Source organism: Trachypithecus francoisi, unplaced genomic scaffold, assembly GCF_009764315.1.
Source record: "Trachypithecus francoisi isolate TF-2019V2 unplaced genomic scaffold, Tfra_2.0 Lachesis_group1, whole genome shotgun sequence".
Lineage (NCBI taxonomy): Eukaryota > Metazoa > Chordata > Mammalia > Primates > Cercopithecidae > Trachypithecus > Trachypithecus francoisi.
The window spans coordinates 54,753,645-54,780,096 of NW_022681454.1; the positions used below are offsets into that span (position 1 = coordinate 54,753,645).

The 26,452-nt window shown below is 40.6% G+C and overlaps 1 protein-coding gene across 1 annotated transcript in view; it reads right to left on the reverse strand.

Moving 5' to 3' along the window:
* Nucleotides 1-1,653: 1,653 nt before the first annotated feature.
* The window catches only part of FRAS1 (Fraser extracellular matrix complex subunit 1), a 478,911-nt gene continuing 454,112 nt past the window's right edge, over nt 1,654-26,452 (reverse strand). The window contains exons 69-74 of the mRNA XM_033214331.1: nt 25,477-25,636; nt 21,308-21,424; nt 11,310-11,476; nt 8,719-8,924; nt 6,794-6,940; nt 1,654-5,383 (exon numbers count right to left, since the gene is read on the reverse strand). Of these exons, the coding sequence (XP_033070222.1) occupies nt 4,790-5,383; nt 6,794-6,940; nt 8,719-8,924; nt 11,310-11,476; nt 21,308-21,424; nt 25,477-25,636 (1,391 nt within the window). The 3' untranslated portion in view covers nt 1,654-4,789. The remainder of the gene's footprint in view (nt 5,384-6,793; nt 6,941-8,718; nt 8,925-11,309; nt 11,477-21,307; nt 21,425-25,476; nt 25,637-26,452) is intronic.

A 26,452-nucleotide genomic window follows, 5' to 3' on the forward strand; every position in this document is an offset into this window, starting at 1 on the left:
AACTTATTCCAGAGACTGAAATTTGAATAACTTCTATAACTTGCTGAGTAGTCTTGGAACTGAGATATCTTGATGCTAGTTTTTTTTAAAATTTATGAAAATTATTCCAGAGACTGACATTCTAATAACTTTTATAACTTGCTGAGTAGTCTTGGAACTTGGCCTTAAACCAAGATGAGCCTAGGGATAAAATTCTGCCAGCTTTTTTAGAGACGGTTGCAGCATAGGTCTATTTTGTTGTATCAATCAAGTGATGTAACTTTTCATGACAAGCATTAAATTTAGGTTATAGGCGCTTGGGACCATTTTAAATCAACAAGTTGTGTTTGTGAAGGCCTTCAAAGATTTGAAATTCTGACATTCATATAAAACTTTCAAAGGAAATTATCCAGGACAACTATGTCTTATGGGGTTGTTATGAAGACTGAATGAGGTACAGAATATAAGGGAGTCATTGTTCTTGATTGGAGCATTGCCAGATATGCCCAATATATCATTTGATATAGTCCCTATAACAATCCCGGGGCATTAGCTACTCTCAGTGCACAGGGTTCTAGTTAAGAGTTCTCTGTGGCTCATTTGGGGACAGAATCTCTATTACAGATTGTGGTATCTTAATATTAGGTTGAGACATACAAAACTATTGATACTGGACTATTTTTAACCTATCAAATCATCAATTTCACGTAGCTGAACCTAATAACACATTCCAAATATAGTCTTCTTCCACCACTTCCAGTACATTTCTTCAAAAGCAGTCTATGAGACATTTTAAATTCTAAATGGGAACTCATTTTCTGCCACTATTCCTCAAGATCCCTAAATTTTATGGCCATGACATTTCCAGTCTCAGAAGCATTTTTATAGACAATCCTAACAATTCTTAGATTGGTTCCTGGTAGTTTCTCTGCACTCTAGAGAAATGAACTCCAGGGCAGAGAGTCTGCTCTAAGGCAATGGATAATCACAGGAAATGCTGAGGACTGGAAGTTTACATTAAGCTCCTGGCAGCATCTCCGCAACTTCCAGGATTGGTTGTGGCATCCCTTCCCCAGATTTTCTATAAACATGCTTTCTCAACTCTTGCTGAGTTTGCAAATGTGCCAACAGAGCCCTGCTGGTCACTGTTATTGGCAGTTATTTGTTTTATCCGAAGGGAAAGGCACATAAATGCACAGGCTTGCAGAATGCAAAGACCAACTGGGTACAGTTCCATTTTGACTCTGTGATTTTTCCCTTCATGAGCCTATAAACTCGTTTGGAGCTTTGGTCTTTTCCAGGGTCGGTGATGTATGCTCAAATATTTGCATGTGCACAGAAGGACATAAGCCACCCTCATACTATATTACGTCTCTTTAGAAGTTTTGATAATAAATACAAACATCATCTTATTATATGGCACATGGAAATTTTAATTATTCTTCTTTGTCTCAGAATTTCAACTGATTGCCACAGAAGACCTATGATAATCTGGGAACATATAATTTATTCAGCATCTTACTCTGAACACAGTTAATGAGTATCTCAGATTCACCCTCATTAGAAGGGTTTTCTCCAAAAGACTGCTTCAAATTTTAGCTTGAATTCTGCCATCTTAATGGCAATGTCTATATTAATAAGAGATATAATCTAAAAAGAACATAGGAAAACCAGAAAACAACCAGACTGTCATTTATTAATACAAATTTATATAGTGGCATATACTACTGGAGAAATCAGAAATTCATAACACACAAATTCATATTTGAAATACAAAAATCATTTGAGAGTCAAGAAATCAGGTTGACAGCACCACAAATGTTTACTCAGTCTGAGCAGATGTGTAGTATCCAAGAATAACAAATACCTATAGCAGACTGAGACTGAATATCATAAGACTGTGCAAACACATTCCAACACTATTTCCCACCCAACAATAGAATCTGCAGGAGTCCTCTAGGAGGCCTGGGGTACAATAAAAGGGCAGCGAGGTAGAAAAAATGGTGCAGACCATTCTTTCTTTTAACCTTCACAGCCAGCATATAATAGCAAGTAGCAACCACTGAGAGTTGTTTGTTCCTTCTCACTTGAAGGCAAGATATAAAAGGTTAGTAAAACACACACAAGGCATTAGTGAGCAAATCAGAGAAATTGAAAGCAGAGCTTTGACTGAAATATAATCCACATTAGTCATCAAATTACTTGATTCCTATGATGAAGTATGAAACAAACCAAATGAATAATTCTACATCAAAGGGGTACATATCACCTCCACATCTCTTAACACTATTTAACAAGTGTGCATCCACTAGAGAAGTACTGGCATTCAATAACGTACATGTAGAAAGGCGGGCAGAAATACTGCAAGGGCTTTCCTTTCACACACAGTTTCGTATCTCACTCTTGCCCTTGTCATTTCAAACCTTGTATGTGGCAGTTGCTGGGAGCACTCTGGGGCTCAGTCTTTAGTCCTTCCCACTCTAGCTTCCTTCTGCCACCTCTGCAGTCTTCCCATGCAACGTCCTATTCAGCAGTAATGGAAGGGGTGTGCAAGAAGAATATCTGGGTAAATGGAAAGGTTCTGCTTTAACGTGTAAGCATTCTGGCACTTGGAGCAGTTACACAGTTACAAATAATGGACCCAATGGAAATTCCCTCTACAAATTAGCATTCACTCTCTAGGTTGTTCTGGAGATTCTGTACCCTGCCTGATCAGCCCTCCAGCCATGAGATACCAATTGTGGGTGTCCATGAGGCTGATATAGGAGTTCTGCCCTGAATTGACCAAGCTGGTCTTAGGTAGCATCTCACCAGTCAGGAGTTTCAGACTCTGGGCTCACCCCAATTCATTCTCTCCTGAAAACCTGACACTCATTTCAGAATGCTAAATCAGATTTTCCTCTAAATCTCCTGTTCTGGATGCCAATTCATAATCTCATCTGCTGCTGATACATTATTATGAACTTTCTGTTCATGCTTCCTTAGGACCACTGCCAGAGTCACGCCTTTGTAAAGCAGTGTTTCTTTGCTCCAAGTAAAAGATTATCTCATAATCCAAGTAGAGTAGATAATTGTTTTCCTCTCTCTTCCCTTGTGATATTGCCACCATACTTTCTCACTTTCCCTTCCTAAATTTATTCCCCTATCATTCACCCATGACACTATTCATTCATTCATTCAACAAATATTTGTGGAGTGCTTGTTACACGCAAGGCACTGCTGAAGAATGAAAGGTGTGGCTCACAAAGGTCCTACTTTCAAGGATCTTGGAGTCTCACAGAGCTGCCTAGAACCTTTCACAGTTCATCCTTTCTAGCTTTTCGTAGCGAAATGTTACTAGTTTGGAATGTTCTCAAAGAGCTTGAGTCATTCTCATACATATATTACACAATGTGAAGGCTCCGTTATTTGCTTGGTGACTGTGGTGTGCCATGCATCAGAAGAGGACATGTCTTTTACTCTTGAATAATGAAATCGTGCCTCCAATTCAAAACAACATGGCATGCATGCTTATGTTTCTGTCAATAAGGCAGAAACAAGAGAAACAAAAGCAAGCTGTGTGTAGCCTACACAAAATAGTTAAGCTGATACTTCAACACTAAATTATTTTAGAGCCATGTGTTCATGGCCTTGTCATGTGCTGATATGGTAAAAATAATTGCCTGAGCTACCAGAAAAGAACCCCTCAAAGAGAAATCCCTGAAATACTGCACCAGGAACAGTGCCTCTGTCTGCTGTGTCTCACACAGCAAGGAGAACCAGCATGTATCTGTTAAGTCTGATTTCACCCCAACCTGGGCTTTCTCCTAATTTGCCTTATTCAAATGAATCACTTACTCTCCAGAAGCACTAACACAATAAAAACCCATAGCTAGCAAAGCACATGGATTGTCTATTACGGGCCTGGGCAAAGCCTGGAGTAGCAGGAAAGTGTGGCAGGTTTTCTTTAAAGTATTTACGGCAATGTTGAATTAAAAGGCCATAGTACATTGATCTGTTTTGCAGCATCCTTGGTCAGGGAGGGATGTCTCAGTGCCACATAAACCAGTTGGGAACAAAGACACCTCCCTGGGGTGAAGGGCATCACTAATGTGCTCTGATACACCTGCCAGGCCCCTCAACTCAGGTTTCAGTCTCCCACTTTGTAGGAGGGACTCCTCTGTGCCTGAGGAGGCGGAGGCTCCCATGGTTTTCAGAGGATTCTACTTAAGCACATTGAAATCCCCAGGTAAAAAGGGCTCTGGAAAAGCAAAGTACAATTAGAGGCCAAGGAGCATATGCTGTCAAGTGGAAATCATGAGCAAATATATGTGTTGTATCGATTAGTAGAATTTTTAATGGAATCTGGGTGTCGGCAGTTCATACTCTGCTGTCTGGGGGTTGAGGAAAAGCCCTGTAGGAGAAAGCTGGGACTGGGGGAGGGAACCAAAGGCCCTGTACCTACTTCTTCTCTCTGAGATCTGCCATGGTACACTACCCAGTCCTCTCATCTCCATCTGCTAACCTAATTGTTCGACTCCTGTCCTGATACTAAAGTATTTGTTTTCTAAGACCAGCCTTACAGAAGGAGCTGTGTACAGCTGTGGACACGATTACAGGGATCTATGGAAATAACTCTAACACTCTGGAGGTCTCAGTGGTTCTTTGTTGAATGAGGTAGCTCAGTTATGAGTTAATGCATGTGATGTGTGCCGTCTGCCACTCAAAGCTATAATTTTCCCTTTATCATCTGTGAGATTATAAAAATACCAGTATTTCCCCCCATTTTATAAAAATGATTTTAGAAAAAAATACACACAGGTCTCCTCCATTAAACTTCTGTTCCATCTTGTAAATTGTTGTGAACTCTGACTTCTAGATTCAGTCTTTTTACTTTAGCACCTTTGAACATGTAAGCCGCCTCAGGCTCGCTCAGGATGTTGACGTTCCGCACAGTGCAGTACTGTCTATTTACGTTCTTCTCCACCCGGTCCGGGTGCCTCTTGGGCACTTCTATCTTAGTATTCAGAGGATATTCCTCCAAAATGTCCTCTGCGGGCTTCTTCTTCCTCTGTTTCTGGCATTTCCTGTTAATGAAACAAGCCACCAAAAACACCAGAAGTAGAAGCATGATCGCAGCCAGAGCACTGCCAATGGATGCCCCAGTCTGTGACAGGGACGCAGCTACCACTGGCTCTTGCATCTCCAGATTCAGGGACTTCATATTGGTGCCATTCTTGACTTGGTCTCCTTCATTGTCATAGATGAGGGAATCATCAAGGGTCAGCCTGCCACTGGGCTCCACGAGGTCCCTTCGGTTGCGTCTGAGTGGAGCTGTGAGAGAGCGCTGGACCCGAGGCCCTGAGATGGTGTCGGGGCCAATGATGTAGATGACCTGGAGATACCACTGGTGTCCTGCTTCCACCTGCAGGGGGACAAACCGAACATGTCATTCTTGCCCACAGAACACCTCTGAAGAAAGGAAATGGAAGGATAATTGCCACTATATGCCTTGATAGATAACTGATTTCCAGAAAAGCATTAGCAATGGTTGGTGTTTACTAATACATAGAGAACTGAACCAAATATGGGTTCTATTTTATTTCCAAATTGAGATGATCTTGAGTCAGCTATTCACATTCTTTTTTTTGTTTGTTTCCCTATGTGTACACGGAATAGCCTAAGGAATTATCTTTCATGGTCTCTTTCGCTAAGTGAATGCTTATATTTGTCTGTCTTTATTGATAGCAGTGAAATAATAGCATTAAAAACCACATTTATTTATAGTGACCTTCAATTATGTTATGTCAATTTACTATTTATTGGTGAACTTCAGCGAAAATGGAGTCATTCAACAAAATATTCACTAAACATATACTGTGTGTATAATACACAGATATGTGACAAACATTTTCTTTTTTTTTTGAGACGGAGTCTCGCTCTGTAGCCCGGGCTGGAGTGCAGTGGCTGGATCTCAGCTCACTGCAAGCTCCGCCTCCCAGTTTTACGCCATTCTCCTGCCTCAGCCTCCCCAGTAGCTGGGACTACAGGCGCCCGCCACATCGCCCGGCTAGTTTTTTTGTATTTTTTTAGTAGAGACGGGGTTTCACCGTGTTAGCCAGGATGGTCTCTATCTCCTGACCTCGTGATCCACCCGTCTTGGCCTCCCAAAGTGCTGGGATTACAGGCTTGAGCCACCGCGCCTGGCCATGTGACAAACATTTTCTAAACACTTTCTGGATCAGGCTATAACATCAAGTATTTTATCTCCCCCTCATCTTTCTCCATTAAAACCCTTCATGGTTTTGAAATAACTTCTGAAGTGTGAGAATAGTTCTGAAGAGTCATAGATTAATATTTGGAGACAGAAAAAAAGTGAAATTTGATCTTGAAAGTTCATGTTCATTGCTGAGACTTAAGGTATTTTTGTTTATCAAATAGTAGTAATTCTTGCCATTCTAAATTGCTGTATTGCATTATGATTTTGTTAAATGTTTTTCATATGTCTTTGAAAATCAGCTGGTCTAGCATAGAACCAAAAAGGGATGCAATATAAAAGAACTTAGGAAAAACTAGAGTGTCACATGCAGCCATGATGTGCACAGTGACAAGTGACTATATGCAAATTAAATAATTGTATCATTGTTTTGGTCTACTGGGGATACATGTGAAAATTTTGGGTAAGTGATAAGCTTAACAATAATAAGAAAAGATCTGCTAGCAAGAATGGCAGAATGATGAAGAATCCAGAGATGTTGCAGTTCTCTTCCTTTTTTTTTTTTCAAACTTTAAAGTAGACTTGATCTTAAGCTTCTGTTCTTCTCATCAAACTCACCTTATAGAGTGCATCTACTTTTAGAGTAAATCCATCCACACCTGGCATGCTACTGACCACATGGAAATCAGGCAACTCAGAGGCAAAGTGAGCCTCAAAAGGCACATCATGGAAGTACTTATCAGTTACCTCTGGCTGATTGCGGTCCTAGGATTTCAGAAAAAAGAAATGCAAGATTTAGAAAGATGGTTCCACTATATTGGTAGGTGGCAGTGACTGGGAAGAGAAAAGTACTCATCACTCCTGGCTTTAGGTTGGGTTGGGAGAGTGTGTGTTGCGAAGCCCTCTCCTTAAGTCAGTGGCTGCCTGATATGGTTTGGCTGTGTCCCCACCAAATCTCATCTTGAATTATAGTTCCCATAATCCACATGTGTCATGGGAGGGACCCGGTGGGAAGTAATTGAATCATGGGGGCAGTTACCTCCATGGTGTTCTTGTGATAGTGAGTGAGTTCTCATGAGATCTGATGGTTTTTTAAGAGGCTTTTTCCCCTTTGCTCAGCACTTCTCCTTGCTGCTGCCATGTGAAGAAGGATGTATTTGCTTCCCCTTCTGCTATGATTGTAAGTTTCCTGAGGCCTCCCCAGCCATGCTGAACTGTGAGTCAACGAAACCTCTTTCCTTTATAAATTATCCAGTTTCAGGCATGTCGTTGTTAGCAGCGCGAGAACAGACTAATACACTACCTCCGGCAACCCACTGTCCTTTTCAAAAAGGACATGTGGTGGCTTTTGTGATCTCCAAATGCAAAAAGTGGGCTATTCTAGCCCAATAATTCTCAAGTTATTTGGTCTCAGGACCCTTTACACACTTAAAAATCAAGGACCCCAGAGAGTTTTTGTTTATGTGACTTACATCTATCAACATTTACTGTGTTAAAAATTTTAAGTGTTTACTTATTAATTCATTTTAAACTGACAAGAAACTCGTTACATGTTAAGTAAGATATTTTTTAGTGAAAATACCTAAATTCATTCCCTCTCCCAATAAAGAGAGCTGGCAATGTTTTACATTTTTGTAATCTTAGGGAAAAACTAGATTCTCATAACTGCTTCTGAATTCCATCAGTTGTGATATGCAGTTTTGTCTAAAGTGTATGAAGAAAATCTGGCCTCATAAAGCTATGCGGTTAATAGCTTTTTCAAATAATTATGGCTTTTTTTTTTTTTTTTTTTTTGAGACAGGGTCTCGTTCTGTTGCCCAGGCTGTAGTGCAGTGTTGCAATCTTGGCTCACTGCATCCTTGACCTCCCAAGCTCAAGTGATTTCTCACCTCAGCCTCCCAAGTAGCTGTGACTACAAGTGCATGCCACCAAGTCCAGTTAATTTTCAAATCTTTTTTTGTAGATATGGGGTCTCCTTATGTTTCTCAGGCTTGTCTCAAACTCCTAAGCTTAAGTGATTCTCCCACCTCAGCCTCTCAAAGTGTTGAGATTACAGGCATGAGCCACCCACACCCTGCCTCTTTTTTGATACTAAATCAAAACTTGGTGAGTGGTTATTTTTTAAAGATTCATTACAATGTGGAATCTGAAATTGCATTGATAAACTTTTTAAACTCTCTAAACTCATGAGGGAATAAGTATGAAAAAAAAAGCATCATCATCATATTATTTTGAAAGTAAATTTGACTCTGTAGACTCCCTGAAAGAATATGGGGACACTCCAGGTCTCTGAACCATACTCTGAGAAACACTGGCCTAGAGTTTCCTCTTCCTAGAACGTCAATAGAAGCTTGTCTTGTTACCCACAATAACCACCACATATATACTAGTATTTAGCTGATCTGAAAGAAACAACAACACAAACATATAGAGAGAGGAAACTATCAAGAGTGGGCTCTATCTACTTTAGGGAGAAATCATAGCTGAGGAAATCTGCTCAAGTGTCTGCTCTTTCACACTAATAGTGAGAACACTTAGCATACCAACAGCAGGAATCTGTGTTTTAGGTGTTTGTTTGGCTGAATGCATCCATACTGGGGCCCTTCATTGTAGATTGTCCCCGTGGGATCAAAGAAAGGGACATAGCCATCCTTGCCCGTACAAAGATAGACTTTCTCCAGCTGGAGTTTGTAAGCAGAATTAAGGTTTTGTTCTGGATTCCAAAGTACTCGGCCATAAAGGATTTGACCTGAAAAGATTGAAAGGCATTAATTAGGTCAGACTTTAAGATGAAAGAAAAACAAATGTCAAGGGTTGAAAGGGTTAAACATGCTCCCTTAGCGTGAAAAGCACCTTTCTCTGAAGAGCTCCATGATTCCATGTGCCCCTAAAATACTCATTTATTCATTTATTGCTTCTTTTTTATTCTTTTCTTTTTCTCTCTGAGTTTTCTTGCTAGGGAACATTTATTGCTTCTTTTTTATTTTTTCAATAAGCATTAATTAAGCATTTAAGGGAAACACAGTATTATGTTATGCATAGGGGATACCAAGGTGTGTGAGATGCAGTTGAGAGGGTGGAAACAAACACAAAGTGATTGATTGAAATAGCTCACATTTATCAAACTTATACTATTTGCCAGGTACTATACCAAGTCCTCTCATGCAATAACTCATGTAGTGCTCACAATTTGCAGATGAGAAACTTGGCACTGAGTGGGGCTAAATGATTTGCTGAAGGTCACAAAGCAAGCAAATGGTGAGGGTGGGATTCCTAGTCAAGATACTATGCTCTCAAACCAAACCACCACAATACCCTATTAATCACCCAAATGCTATACTGTTACATTCTATAATAGAGGAAGGTATGTCATATTAAGAGAGCATGAAACCAAGTATAGAAATCTGCCTAGGGAATGGTATGGAAGAATTTCAAGACAGATGATATTTGAGCAGTATCCTGAAACACACGTAGGCATTTGTCAGATAGTGCATTTGGAGTGGGAGTGAGAGGCAGGAGAGAACATTCTAGGCAAAAAAAAAAAAAAAAAAAAAAAAAAAAGCCCATGTACTAATTACTGAATGCTTCAAGGGTGTAAGTCCTGGTGTAGGCATTGTTTCCTATGTGTTGGTTATGGCACCAAGCTCTTTACATGCAATTAACTTACTTAATCCTCCCAAGAGCCCAAAAGATAGCTTCAATTATTATTCCCATTTTAGTAACTTATCCAAGGTTCCACAGCAATGATGTAGCGGAAGGAGGATTTTGGAATCAGCACAAATCCAGCTAATTCCAAATGCTCATCCCAAACATTTACTATGTCGTGCTAAGTAAGTCAGTGTGACAAGAGTGGAGGGTGTATAGAAGCTCTGGCAGGAGAGGCTCCTGGGGAGACAGACAAATCGTGCTGAGGAGGCTGGACTCAAATATATAAGTAACAAGAAACACCGGAGGGTTTTAAACAGAAACGTAATAACACACTTGGGCCTTAGAAACATGGTGAATGGGTCAAGGACAAAGAGACTTAAGTCACAGAGACCTGGTAGGGGCTATTTTAATCCTCTAGTTAGAGATAGGCATCTAAAATATAGCTGTGAGGCAAGAGGATGAACTCAAGAAATGTCTAGGAATCAGATTCCACTCATCTTAATGATAGATGGGACGTGGGATGTAGGAAGGGGAAGTTGAGGATAACCCTGAGATTTTTGGTTGGGGCACACAGAGGATGGTGATGCAGTCAGTAGAGTAGCAGATGTGGGAGGACCATGCTTGGAAGGAGACATGTCCAGTCTCAGGCATCTCTAGGTGTCTGAAAGACATGCTGCTTGGAGAGCTTCAGTAGTTTCATATCTGCATGTGAAAACATAGAAATGAAGCTCGGAGAGATCCAGGATGAGGTCAAATCGAATGGCCACAGAACAGTAAGAGTATAAGAAGTTCAGGGTAAAGGGATGGCCCAAGCTATGGGGATGACCAGAGGCAGCACTCAGAGTAGGAATAGAATGAGCCAAGCATGGAACCTGGGGACACTAACATGGAAGGGGCAGAACATGGAGGCCAAGGACAGGAGAGTGAGAAGAACTCATCTGAGAGGCAAGATGGTGTCAGGTGAAGCTGATGCAAAGGAAATCCAACAGGAAAAAAGTGCCAGAATGCATCGATTTGGTATCATTGACAAGAGAAAGATAGGATAGAATCCAGCCTGCGGCAAACGGATGGAGAAGTGACCATGAAGTGAGCCACTTCCAGCAGAGAAAGCATGATGGAGAACACACATGTTTGGCATTCCTTTGAGACTGGGAGGCAATGGAATTGGAGAGTTGAGAAAATAACTGACCCAGAGTTAGACAATGTGCTAGAACCTGATCGGAAACTCCAGTCTTCTTGCTACTCAGACCATTGCTTTTCCATGACATCACACTGCCAATTATTATAGTGCCAAGTGTGTGATTTGATTTTGAAACAGCATGAAATGGGCCTGTTCCTTGATTCTATCCTGGCTGTCCTGGAACCAACCCTGGGGGATCTTTACTGGGGAGCTGACTGAGAGCTTATGAGCAGAGATGCCAGTCCAGCAACTTACCAAAAGCTTCTCAGGTGGAGCCTCCTTCTGCAGGTGGAGGAAGCAACTTACCTTTTGAAAAGGCTCCTTTGTAATCCATTTCTGCCAGTGACATATCAGATGTATTGGGATCCATTAGGAACACCTTCTCATTATTGCAGAGCTGAAATTCAGTGTTAAGTGAATACACAACTGGCACAGGGCGGTTGGTCTGCTGGAATGCAATGGGTATCAGGAATCTAAACGCAAGGAGAAACAAGAGCTCTTTGAGAGCAGGGTCAGTGTTGCATATGTCATTTGAGTAACCCTCCCTTCCCCACCCTCCTCAGGATTGTACACAGAGATTTGTTGTGGGCACTAAATATTCACAGAATAAAGGGATGTGTACGGTAAAAGGATTTTATTTGGTTGTTATTTCTTTTGAACAGAAATAATTAATCTTAAAAAATAATTAATTAGTCTTTAGACTCTTCGGCATCCTTTGCTTTTTTTGGCCCTTTCACTCTGGGGGCTCCCAGAATTGCTCTTTGACTTCTAAAGTACTCCCTGCTTTGGAGCGCAGCTAGATTTCTTCCCAGAGCTGCATGCTCTGAGGTTTTGACTCTTTTGACCTGATCAAAATTTTATTTATCCATGTCCCACTTTCGAGACTTGCTAAGCGATACTCTCTTGCTTTGCTCTGTGTGCCTACCTCCCCAGCCTTCTTCCTGAGCCCCTTCCTTCCGTGTCTCCTTCTGGCAGATAAGGGCTCCCCAAGGTTCAGTTCTGGGACTCTCTTTCCTTGCTCTGTGTGCCTATCTCCCCAGTCTTCTTCCTGAGCCCTTTCCTTCTGTGTCTCCTTCTAGCAGGTAAGGGCTCCCCAAGGCTCAGTTCTGGGACCCTTATTGTTTTCCCTCAATAACTTCACCCAAGATGATCTCAGCCTTGTCAATGAGTGCATTTGCCATCTCAAAGGTAGTAATGCCAGATTTAACTATCTAATCCAGATTTCTCCTCTAAGCTCCAGAAACACATAGCTGGCTGTCGAATGGTAGCTCTACATGGCTGTCAGATAACCCAAACTTGGTATGCTCTTCCTTCTAGTGTTCGTATCTCAGCAAAAGGCAACAAAAGAGGTGCCAGCCCCTTAACTGGTCTCCCTGGAGTCACTGTTAGTTCCCTCTAGACCATTCTACATGCCTCAGTGGATGAGCCAGTGTCATTTTCAAAAACTCAAATTTGCTTAATATCCTTCAGTGGTTTCCCACATCCCTTAGAGGGAAGTATGACCTACAAAGCTCTGGCCTCTACCTATTTCTCCAGCCTCATCTCCTGGTACTCTTCCCCTTCCCTCCCTTTCTGGGATCTAGCCAGACTGGCCTTCTTTCAGTCTCCTGACCAGCTCTCTACTCCATGATCTCTAGTGCCTCAGGGCTGATTTATTCAGCAAATATTCACTAAGTATATATTACATAATAGACATTGTTCTAGTAATAGGAATTCGTCTGTGGACAAAACAGAAAAATATGATCTCAGGATTCTAAGGAAGATAGTAAGCAAAATAAAAAATAATACAGCATGCTAAAAGGTAGCAGGTGATAAGGAGAGAAATTAGGCAGAGAAAGGATAATGCTAGAAGGAGGTTCAGCTGGAAATTCTAAATAATATGGTCATGGGTGTAAATTGGTGCAATCATTATGTAAAACAGTATGGAGCATCCTCAAAAAATTAAAAATAGAACTATGACATGACCCAGCAATCCTTATTCCTGGTATACACCCAAACAAGGGGAAATCAGCATCTTGTAGAGATATCTGCACTCCTATGTTCATTGTAATATTATTCACAATAGTTAAGATTTGGAAACAACCAGTGTCCATCAATAGATTAATCAATAAAGAAAATGTGGTGTATTTTCTTTATTGTGGTGTGAAATAGTCAGTCTTAAAAAAATAAGGACATCCTGCCATTTGTGACAACATGGATGAACCTAGAGAACATTATATTATGTGAAATAAGCCAGACACAGAAAAATACTGCACAATTTCACTTATATATGGAATCAAAAAAGCTAGATTCAGGCAGAGCAAAAAATTCCAAAAGCCAGATACATAGAAACAAAGAGAACCGTGGTTACCAGGGGTGACGAGGATGGGGATATGGGGAAATGTAAGTCAAAAGGTACAAAGTTGCAATAATAGTATGTACTGGACATTTCCTAAGAGAGTAGATTTCAGATACTCTTATACACACACACACATGTACATACAGGTAACTATGTGAGGAGATGGGTATGTTAAGTTTTTTGACTGTAGTAATCATTTCACTATGTGTATCAAAACACAATGTTTTACACCTTAAATATATACCATAAAGAGACAGAAAGGAAGCAACTCAGTCATGGAAGGCCTCAGTGAGAGGAAAACACCCAAAGGCTTGAAGCAGACAATGGAGTAAGACATGTGGCTCCGTGAAGAGGAAGCCCTTCAGGAAGAGGAAATGGCAAAGACAAAAGGTGTGGGGTAAGGGTGTGCACAATACACTAGAGGGACGGCCAGTCGGCCAGGGTGGCTGGAGCACAGTCAGGGAGATAAGATCAGAGAGGTAACTTGGGACCAGATCCCATAAAGCCTTACCTGTACTGTCAGGACTTTAGGGTTTATTTAAACTGTGGAGTGTTTTGAAAAAGTGAGTGGGGTTTGCTGTGTTAAGAAGAGACTACAGGGTGGCTGCAGGGGACTTAGTTAAGAGGCTATTTCAATAATTTAGACAAGTGATGATAATGGTTCTGACCAGGGCTTTTGTCAGGTGATCAGTGAAAATAATTGGATTTTTAATATATTTTAAAGGGGAGGCCTAAAATCCTTGATGATAGTGCCAGAATAAGAGAAGTCTCAAGGATATTGTTAACCTTTGGGTGTAAGTACCTAGAACAGAGAGGCTAACTAAGTTTTTCTGTACACAGCCAGATAGTACATATTTTAGACTTTGTGGGCCACATGGAGTACGTGCACAGATACATGCTGGTAGGTCTGATGCACAGATATAAGCATGATGATAGACGCTTGCATAAGTTCTCTTCTGATTTCCTCTGTTTCCTCACTCCAACAGGACAGAAAGGTCACCCGTTGAAGGTGACAACAGGGGAGAAGTATCAAGTTTGTGGGAAGAAATGAAATAGGCAAGAGGAAGAAAAGGCCTACGATAAAATACAACAGCCCTTCAGGCTAAAAACTCTCAATAAACTAGGTATTGGTGAAACATATCTCAAAATAGTAAGAGCTACTTATGACAAATCCATAGCCAATATGATACCGAATGGGCAAAAGCCGGAAGCATTCCCTTTGAAAACCAGCACAAGACAAGGATGCCACCTCTCACCACTCCTATTCAACAGAGTATTGGAAGTTCTGGCCAGGGCAATCAGGCAAGGGAAAGAAATAAAGGGTATTCAGATAGGAAGAGGGGAAATCCAATTGTCTCTGTTTGCAGATGACATGATTGTATATTTAGAAAATCTCACAATCTCAGCACAAAATCTCCTTAAGCTGATAAGCAACTTCTGCAAAGTCTCAGGATACAAAATCAGTGTGCAAAAGTCACAAGCATTCCTAGACACAAATAATAGACAAACAGAGAGCCAAATCATCAGTGAACTCCCATTCACAACTGCTACAAAGAGAATAAAATACCTAGGAATCCAACTTACAAGGGATGGGAAGGACCTCTTTAAGGGGAACTACAAACCACTGCTCAAGGAACACCAACAAATGGAAAAATATTCCATGCTCATGGATAGGAAGAATCAATATTGTGAAAATGGCCATAGTGCCCAAAGTAATTTATAGATTCAATACTATTCCCATCAAGCTACAACTGACTTTCTTCACAGAATTAGAAAAAACTACTTTAAATTTCATATGGAACCATAAAAGATCCCGTATAGTCAAGAAAATCCTACGCAAGAAGAACAAAGCTGGAGGCATCACGCTACCTGACTTGAAACTGTACTACAACGCTACAGTAACCGAAACAGCATAGTACTGGTACCAAAACAGATATATAGACCAATGGAACAGAACAAAGGCCTCAGAAATAACACCACATATCTACAACCATCTGATCTTTGACAAACTTGACAAAAACAAGCAATGGATTCTTTATTTAATAAATAGTGTTGGGAAAACTGGCTAGCCATATGCAGAAAACTGAAACTGGACCACTTCCTTACACCTTATACAAAAATTAAGTTAAGATGGATTAAAGACTTAAATGTTAGAACTAAAATAATAAAACCCCTAGAAGAAAACCTAGGCAATACCATTCAGGACATAGGCATGGGCAAGCACTTCATGACTAAAACACCAAAAGCAATGATAACAAAAGTCAAAATTAACAAGTGGGATCTAATTAAACTAAAGACCTTCTGCACAGCAAAATAAACTATCATGAGAGCGAACAAGCAACCTGTAGAATGGGAGAAAATGTTTGCAATCTATCCATCTGAAAAAGGGCTAATATCCAGAATCTACAAGGAACTTAAAGAAATTTACAAGAAAAAAACAAACCACCCCATCAAAAAGTGGGCAAAGGATATGAACAGACACTTCTCAAAAGAAAACATTTATGTGGCCAACAAACATATGAGAAAAAGCTCATCATCACTGGTCATTAGAGAAATGCAAATCAAAACTACAATGAGATACCATTTCACACCAGTTAGAATGGTAATCATTAAAAAGTTAGGAAATAACAGATGCTGCAGAGGATGTGGAGAAATAGGAATGCTTTTACACTGATGGTGGGAGTGTAAATTAGTTCAACCATTGTGGAAGACAGTGTGGTGATTCCCAAGGACCTAGAACCAGAAATACCATTTGACCCAGCAATCCCATTAAGGGGTATATACTCAAAGGATTATAAATCATTCTACTAGAAAGACACATGCACATGTATGTTTATTGCAGCACTAATCACAATAGCAAAGACTTGGAAGCAACCCAAATGCCCATCAATGATAGACTGGATAAAGAAACTGTGGCACATATACACCATGGAATACTATGCAGCCATAAAAACGGATGAGTTCATACCCTTTGCAGGGACATGGATGAAGCTGGAACCCATCATTCTCAGCAAACTAACACAGGAAAGGAAAACTAAACACCGCATCTTCTCTCTCATAAGTGGGAGTTGAACAATGAGAACACATGGACACAGGGAGGGAGACATCACACACTGAGGCCTGTTAGGAGGTGGGGTGTTAGGGGAGGGGTAGCATTAGGAGAAATACCTAATGTAGATGACAGGTTGAGGGGTGCAGCAAACCACCATGGCACATGTATACCTATGTAAGAAGCCTGAATGTTCTGCACATATATCCCAGAACTTAACGTATAATAATTTTTTTTTTTTTAAAAAGCATACAAAAATAGGTGAGAGGAATGAGATAATGTATAAATGAGGGAACCATTGTATTACACTTTTCTTGGAAGCCCTAAGGACCAATTTGATATGAGTGATAATGAATTCTACAGCTTTCTGACCTTGGCATTCCTAGACATACTACCAGAACACCCTCTCCTTTTTTCTCTCCTCCTTAGGTTTCAACTGAATCACCACTTTCTCTAGAAAGCTTTCCCTCTTTCTCTTACCTCCAAGGATAGTTAGGTCCCTAGTCATCTTTTCCTGTTACACTTTGTGCTTTTCTCTCACAGTGCTTAGCAAGGTCTGAAATTTTATTTAAATGTGTGATTGACTGATTGAAGTCTGCTTTACCCATTGCAGGTTCCATGGTCCATCTCACCATTGCCTACCCAGTGCTAGCCAAGCTCCTGACACATATATATGTCAAAGAATGGTGAATGAGTGACATTTTGATTTTTCACCCTTCCAACAGAGTCCATCTGCCCATTCCCTGCTTTCTGTTGAAGGTACCCCAGTGGTAGATTTGAGAGGGTTGGGTTGTTGGAAGAACTTGGAGCCCTCATAACCCTGTTTCAACAGCTTTGAGATAACCATGAGCTGTATCACACTCTCATTTTCCTGACTCAGGGAAACAGATTTTTCTTGTTGATGCTGATATTACCAGAATCCATCATAGTGCCAGGCACATGAGAAAACATTCAATATTGGTTACAGGAATAAATAATGAACATGAGATTATTTTATTATTTATAAGGTTAAAATATATGACAGGCCTCCCCAAAATAGTCACAATATGAGACACAATTCTTTTGTATTAAGTCCAATTTCCCTGTATCAGTCTTGATTTTGTATGTGTGTTGTAATTCTATTGCATCCATATGGAGCCATATAGGGGATCCAAGGTTAGGCCTGGGGGAAAGTCACCCTGGGAATACTGGGGCATCTGCAAGTAATAATCTCCCTGATGTAAGGCAAGGACCCCCAACTCTGAAGCCTCAGTATCCTCAACAACATTCTTCCTCTGCCACCTCCCACATTTATGCCACACAGGGCCTGAGGACAGCATTGGTGTCCTCCTTGATCCTTTTAGCCAGTTTCAAGTCATTGTTCCTCTCTCCCTTTAAAAAATCCAGAACCTACCCTGGAGAAACTCTTCTTACACATGTGTACCAAGAAATATATATAAGAATTTTCTTTATAATAGAGAGAAAGCCAAAGGGAGTGGTTAAATACATCGTGGAATTTTCCTACAATGAATACCTTAATGAAGTGAGCAACAAACTACTGCTACATGAATCAATACAAATGAATCAACAAATGATTCACTGAGTTAAAAAAAAAGAGTAGCAGAGAGAATTCATGCAGTATGAAACTTACATAGAGTAGTTCCCTTCTCATCCATGGGTTTGCTTTCCTCAGTTTCAGTTACCCAAGGCCTACCATAGTCCAAAAACATTAAACAAAAAAATTCCAGAAATAAACAATTCATAAGTTTTAAATCATGCACCATTTTTACTAGCATGATGGAATCTTGTGCCTTTCTGCTCCATCCTGCCTGGAACACAAATCGTCCCTTTGTTCAGCACCTCCACATTGTATATGCTACCCACCTGTTAATAACTTAGTAGCTGTCTTGGTTAGCAGACTGAAAAAACATTGCACATATAGTGTTTGCTATTATGTGTGGTTTCAGGCATCCACTGGGGCTCTTGGAACATATACTCCAATGATAAGGGGGGACTATTGTCTAGAGTTCAAAAACTTGCAAAACTATGTAGAAGTATACATGAGGTATAAACATAAACCAAACCAATGAATAATAAATACAAATATCAGGTTAATGGTGACCCTAGTGGGGAAGAGAGAGGGAGTATGATTGGATAGGGGCATTGAGGGTATTAAAGGAGTACTGTAATGTTCTGTTTCTTGGGTTTCTTAAGGTGGGTGGTGGATCTGCTATATGATATATATATATAGTCTTCTGAGTATCTGAAATATTGCATAATTTTTAAAAATTTAAATGAATTAAAATTCCCCAGCATATCCCATCAGATTATTTTCCCATTGTTCTTTCTTCCTGCAGCCAACTACCATTTTTCTGGTCACCTTCCTTCCTTCATTTGACTAACTATGGTGCTTCCTGGCATTGTTACTGCCATGAATCTTTGGGACTTAAACATCCACTCAGATGAACTACCGACTACCCAAGACTCCCAGTTCCTTGACTCCCTTACCTCCAAAGAGCTTGTTCACTACCCTGCTACAGCTACCTACTCTTCATAGTCCCATTATGCACCAGCGCCAAAAATCTCATTTCCAACACCTCGCTCTCTACCACCTTATGTCTTTCTAGCTCCTCTCTTCTTTTCCTCCTACTCCTTAATTGTGCAGCCACACCAGGACCTCCCAACCACATTAGCAGAATGCACGGGAAAGGAAGCGTGTGCACTCTCGTGGTGGGAATGGACATACATAGTTACATGTTCACAAACATGCTGGAAGACAATTTGGCAGTTTCTTGAAAAGTTAAACATACATCTGTCATATGATCCAGTCACTCCATTTTTAGGTATTTACATAAGAAAACAGAAAGCACATGTTTATGTAAAGCTCATACAAACAGGTTCATAGAAGCTTTACTTATCATAGCCCCAAACTGGACACAACTGAAATGTTCATCAGTTGATCACTGATAAACAAATTGTAGTACATCAATACCAGGAAGTACAACTCAGCAATAACAGGAACAAATACTGATACACCCAACACAGATGAGTCAAAATAATCATGCTGAGTGAAATGAGCCAGAGAGAATTAACACTGTATGATGTCATTTATAAAAAACTCTAGAAAATGCAAACTCATCTATAGTGGCAGAAAACAGATCTGTGATTATCTGCAGAAAGGGAAGGGATGATGTGAGGGAGGATCTACAAAGGCACATGAGGAATCTTTTTGGAAATGGATATGTTCCCTATCTTGTCACAATCTTGACTGTGGTGATACAGGTGTATACATAGGTAAGAATTTATCGAATTGTGTAGTTTAAATAAGTACGGTTTTATGTCGATAATATCACAACTTAAAAGCAGTTCCACACCGCCTCATCTGCGGCTAGCTGTAACCCTCTAGTATATTTACTGTTTTCCACTGTCTGAGATGGCCCTGTTTCTTTGCTTCTCTCTTCTCAAACCTCAACATTCTTCACTTTCAGCAGATGTAGGGCTTTTCATTTCACAGGGAGAATAGCTTCAATCAGATATCCACTTTGTCATCCTTACCCTCCCAGTCTCCCAATTCTTCTTTCACCTGCTTCCATTGATTCTCTGCCTGCCTCTTCAGTGGATGAACTCTCTGTGCTTCCAGCTATGGCCAGCCCTTCCCTCATGCCCTGGATCTACTCCCCTGCCCTACTCAAGGACCTGGCTCTGCAAGCTTTGCATCTATCCCCTGCATCATCAAATTTCCCCTCAACTGGATTATTCCCACCAGCATATAAGTATCCCAAAATAAAGCAAATAAAACCTGCTGTTTATTTAACTCCTCATCTGTTTCCAGTTATTGCCCCTTTGCTCTGGCATCCTCTATAGAAACTCCGCAAGCACTGTTTATCCAGGCTGTCTCTACTTTCTCACCTCTCTCTCAAGCTCACCCCAATCAGGCTTGCATCCCCTTTGGTCCACCAAACCTGCTCTTGGCGGAATCCACCAATGACCTCGGTATTTCAAATCCAATAGCCAATTCTCAGTCTTTTATTTAAAAGCCACATATAGTCTTCTCTTAATGTTAATGTCAGATTCTGTCTTGGGCATTTTAACTCAGCAATGTTTTCTCTATACTTTGCACAGCTCCTACAAAGGTGACCCTAGACTCTAAACTGCCTGAGAGCACAGATTACTTTCAATCCTCTGCTCTGGTGTAGTGCTATCACTTCAACGCCTTGACCAGAGCAAAACACATGAGAAGAACTGAATAAATATGAATGAAGGAATGAATGAATGAATATACAGCACAACACAGTCTCAGGTCTGAGGTGAATATGGGCTGATGTACGGTTGAGTATCATTATTCACGATTGTTATGCTCTATACAGTCTCCACAAACAATGAATTAGTGGATATTGAGCCATAGCTACTAGAAGAAACATAGGGTTAGGTTCCTATGAGCCTCTGTTCACAACATTTATATCAACCAATTAACATATAACTTTGTTTTATGTCCGTTTCTGTGTAAAGACCCCTTATTTAATATATATTGTTGATTCATTTATATCAAACTCATGGTTATCATAAGGCACAGTACAACCTTCTGATGCTTAGAAATACTAGAAAGTACTTCGGCATTATACTTGGGAGCCATTCTAAATGGAGAAATCATCAACAAAAGGCACAAAAATGCAAAAAACATGGCACTAAATAGACAGTGCATAGGACGTTTGTTTGTAGCATGAGAGCCGCAACAAGAAGGCAGAGTATCACCAGGTTTGACCTCAACTGGGGATGTGTGTATTAAGTGACTCAAATGTTTTGGCACTCTGCTGTGCATGTCCGTGAGTGACTATGAAAGCACCATATTGATTTGGGGGTTACAAGTAAGTTTTAGCGAGTAGGAGAATTTACAAATAACGAATCAACAAATAACGAGGATTGACTATATTTTCCTACCTTTCCGGGGCATGTGCAGTGCAGGCCAAAGGCTTCTCTCCTGGGTCAACCCATGGCTGTGTGGGCTGCACTGTGCAAGGGATCAGGTAGATGGTGTACTCTCCCGAGTAGTCTTTCCTGGAAACATGCAGAGCAGACTGTGATCGTAGGGAACAACTGATAGGTTGCTGTTTTACCCAGAAAGACACGGCCTTCACTAAACAGTTTTCAGGTGGTACTTGTGTCCAGCATCTAAGAACCTTACAAGTCTGCAAACACCATTTTTGGGAACTCATCTCCGATTATCCTAACCTTCAGAGTACTATCCAGAGGTGTTAAATAGAGCTGCTTTCATGTATTCAGGTCCTTCTCATGAGGAAAGCTAAGAAAAGCACACTACATATGAAAACGTAGAAGGCTCAGGTGATGACAGAATTGGTCATTTCCTCTGGATTTCATGAGACTTGCTTGACAATTTCTGTTTAGTGTTTCTTGTTGATAGATACCCTATTCAATGCATTCCCAAATGGAAAAGCTTTTATTTCTGAAGACATGACAGTGTCAGGTGCTACTGTGACACAGGAGGTAGCAAATGCCTCAGGATTCCAGGACACCACTCCAGAGCATATGGAAGCAGCACCCTGCAGAACACCCCTGCACCCATTTCACTTGCACTCAATTTGGAGGTTCCCCTTTCAAACTCTGTAGCTTCACCCCTTTATAAAGTCGAAGAACAAGATCACTTCTCATTAGAGACCACTCATGGGGACTTGGGGACTTCCCTGTTTATGGGGGGCCCAGGATTCTCCAGTTCATGACTCTGTGAGCAGGAAGCCTTTGGACCTCTCTCCTACTTCATCTCCCACACTTCTCACTGGGTGGCAGATCCAACTCTGTCAGGTGGCCTGGAAGGCAGCCAAGCATTCAGAAGTTTCAGGAACCTTGTTCAAGGGCCTTGGGAGTCTCCATTCAATAATGGAGAGTGCAGGGCTGTGAATCTTCATTATAACTGTTTGTGAGGGATCTGTGAACAGTTCTCATAAATACTGTGCTTGTTTTGACCATTTTGGGATACTTATCTATTTATTAGTAAAGAGGCAGCAAATACTTGGTTAAAAACAATAATAAAACTTTTATGTCACATTCTGGCATCAGTGTAGTGGACTGGCACAGGCTGGAAACTGGGAACCAGTAGAACTTCAGCTTGCCTCTGCCATGGCTGTATGATTTTAACAAACCATGCAGACTTTCAGGGCATAAGCTCCTTCTACTCTCCTTTCTTTCTCTGCTTTTTACTCTCCTATTTTCTTTTTTTTTTTTTTTTTTTTTTTGAGACGGAGTCTGGCTCTGTCGCCCGGGCTGGAGTGCAGTGGCTGGATCTCAGCTCACTGCAAGCTCCGCCTCCCGGGTTTACACCACTCTCCTGCCTCAGCCTCCTGAGTAGCTGGGACTACAGGCGCCCCACCAACTCGCCCGGCTAGTTTTTTGTATTTTTTAGTAGAGACGGGGTTTCACCATGTTAGCCAGGATGGTCTCGATCTCCTGATCTCGTGATCCGCCCATCTCGGCCTCCCAAAGTGCTGGGATTACAGGCTTGAGCCATTGCATCCGGCTACTCTCCTATTTTCTAAGCTCCTTCCTAATCTAAAAGTCTGTATGTCTGCAGTTTTCCATCAAATCTTGGATCAGCAGGAAATGAGACTTTGTATACTATATTTAAATTACATGGAAACTGACATCTATAATTGGATAGTAACGCTTCATTAATACAAATATTCAAATAGGCAGAACAATCCATGCCTGGCTAGATCGTGTCTAGCTCTACTTAAACCCTGTAGGGGCTCTCCCTGCACTAGAGAGTAGAAGCCAGAGGCCAAACACTGGTTTACAGGGCCCCACCCCGTGACCCTACCCCTACTCCTTACTTCTTTAGCATTATTGTCTATTACACTCTTCCCTGCTCACTTCATGCCAGCCATATGGGCATCCTTGTTCTACAAGCATGCCCAAATGTTGCCATTTTAGGAACTTTACCAGGAGTCCTGTTGCCCATGTTTCTGCATAGCCAACTCCCTCACCTCCTTCAAGTGTTTGCTCAAATAAGGTCTACTGGGAACATTCTAATTAAAATTATAATGTCTCCCCATTCCCGCTTCCCTTTACCCTGCTCCATACCTTTCATTTTCCCATAGTGCATATCACCTTCTGACATATGTTATACTTTGCTTATTGTGTCTACTGCTTTGTGTCTCCTTACTTTAAGTCTTATACTTAGGGATCTTTATTTTGTTTACCAATATATTCAAGGTACCTAGAACCTTCTCTGACACACAGTAAACATTCCATAAATACTTGTTGAACAAACGAATGCAAGACAAATAGCATAGCCTCCCAAGCCTTCGGTCCTACTTTTTCCCATTCCTAAATACTACTTGGGTCCCATTTCCTCACTATCCCTTCAAACATGCCAAACACAGTCTTAGGTACATATCTTTAATCCTGCAGTTCTTTTCATCTCCTTACTAGAATCTAAGCATTTCCCATATCACAACATGGACCATAAGTTGTCTCACCTCTTTCAGGAATCCTTATACAACTCCCCAGCCTCTGGCTCTCTCTTCCCTGAACAATTATGGTCTTCATATTACCCTGTATCTCGCACAGTGTGCTTAGCATGGAGTGCTTGGTGGGGTTCTTCATTTTGTCATTTATCTATGCATTTTGTCTCTTTACCTCAAAGGTAAGCTCCTAAAAGGTGCTTGCTCAGAACCTACCACATGCTAAAACCTGTGGTTCTGGGGATTTAAGATGAATCATATGTGCCTTCTACTCTGGAGAAGCTCACAATCTAGTGAAAATCTGGGACCAGCAGATAGACCATCATAAGATAATGAGCTGTGTTACAGCAGAAGCTGCAACAGGGTAGGAACCAGGAGGAGGGAGCTGCTAGTACTGTATGGGAAGTCAGGGAAGCTGTCACAAAGGGTCAGTATTTGAGCTGGGCTTGGTCTCAGAGGAGTTAGTTATACAAGGGGAAAAGAGGAAGAAGGGCTAAGGGAATTGCGAAAGCATGGAGGTATGGATGGGCTGGTGGGTTCAGGGATTGGTGAGATATCTAATGTGGCTAAAAGCCTGGGTTTGAGGTGAAACTAGAGGGGAGGCTGGGCCTTGGATGCTGCAGGAGGGTGGGCTTCATTCAAGTGGCAATAAAGATGTCAGCAGAGTACTTAAAGGAGGACGGTTTCCCTGTCTGTAAACTGGGACAAAGTACATGAAGCACAGTCCTTGAAGGTTATTATATATCAATTTCAAAAGAATCACTATACAATAAAAAATCTGATATAAGATCAAAAATTTTAAGTTAAGAAAATTTTTTTTTGAAAATGATTCTCAAGACAATTTGAAGTAAGATTTTAATGCTAAATATGGCTCTTACTTTCATTATCAACAAAATGGGGATAATATATTTATGATAGATTCCTGGTTGCCCACTTGTCCTTTTTATAGTGGTTTTAATTTTGTTTTTTTCATTCTTCCCTTTTCTAGATGGGGGATATTTTACTATTTGTTAAATTCCTATTCTACCTCTATACTGGGTGTGCGAGAGGAATAAATCTTGTAAAAGACGCATGGACTTAATCAGAGATACTATTTTGTACAGGTTGTTGTAATTGACATGAAATTTATTTATTCGATAAAGGTTTTAGTTAGACACATTTCCTGACTTCCCTTCTAAGCAGGTGTGCCATGTGACTAAGTTCCCCACCATAGGATGTGGTCTCACTCTTGGAATAAGTGTGAGCACTTCTTATTTATATATCAAAGTTTATCTCAGCAAGATTTGTTTCTTTCTTTATTTGCTAGAGTGTCATTTCTTTTAATTAATTCATTAATTTTTTTTTTTTTTTTTTAAGAGACAGGATCGCTTTCTGTTGCCCAGGCTGGAGTGCAGTGGCTATTTGCAGGTGCGATCATGGCTCACCGCAACTTTGCACTCCTGAGCTCAAGTGATCCTCCTGAGTAGCTGGGCTACCAGCTAGCACCACCAGTCCCAGCTGAGGTTTATTTCTATCAACTCCCCTTTTAAAATAAAAGTCTAGCCTTCAGATAAAAGCACTATTTCTCAAGCTCCTGAAAGAAATGGAAAACCACTCAGCTCTACCCATGGAGGTCTCCATCACCATATTTACCTGTTATAAGAGCTTGTGGCTCTCCAGAGTTGATACGGAGAATCAAAAGTCTGAGCACTCCATAACAGCTGCAAGTCAAATTCAATTCCTCCTAGGTGTTCTGGAGTCAGTATGAAAGATTTCACATCCGGGAGAGTGTGGTGCTCCATCACAAACTGTCCTATTTGAAGGGGAAACACATGCACTTATCGTACTTGTTGTAGAGCTTGAGTTTTATTGTACTTGTGGTAGAGCCCCACAAAAGCCTGAGAACTGAATTAATGTTCTTCTCTCAAACAACTAAAGTTAGCCCATTTTGCCCCTTAGAATATATTCCACACTGGTGGGGATGGCATGGCATCTCACCCCAGCCCATCGTCCTACTTGTGATGGTCATCATAGTCATATGTATTTATTTATAAACAATAGGAATAATCCTTGTGAAAATGGTGTTAATGAGTATATTCACAGTAATAGGGGTCTTTATGTGACAATGAACACTCAATATACATAGCTTTAAATTCTAACCAACATGTTTCTTGGAGGTAGAAAGGTCTTGTAGTTTATACATAGAAATTTCAGCATCAGATAAAAGTCACATTTAGGGCCATTCAAGTCCTTGGTAGAAGAGGATAATTATAAACATCATTAAAAGGGTAAATGTTATCAGCAAGATACCTCCACTCTTTAAAACTGCACTGAAATAGTGTCGCGAATAAATAAAAGTAGGAGGAATATTTTAGATTAAAAGAAACTAAAGCAATATAACAATCAAAATGTAACATATGAATCATAACTGCAACTTCTTTCTTTTCATGTAAGCAGTTATAAAATAAACAAATATAAAAATAAGTGGAAAAGATGTTTGTGGAACAATAAAGGAAATATGAATAGAGACTGGATATTACTGAATCAATGCTAAATATCTTAGAAGTGATCATGATGTTGTTACTGTATAAGAGAAAGTCCTTGTTCTTAGACAATGTCAACTGAAGTA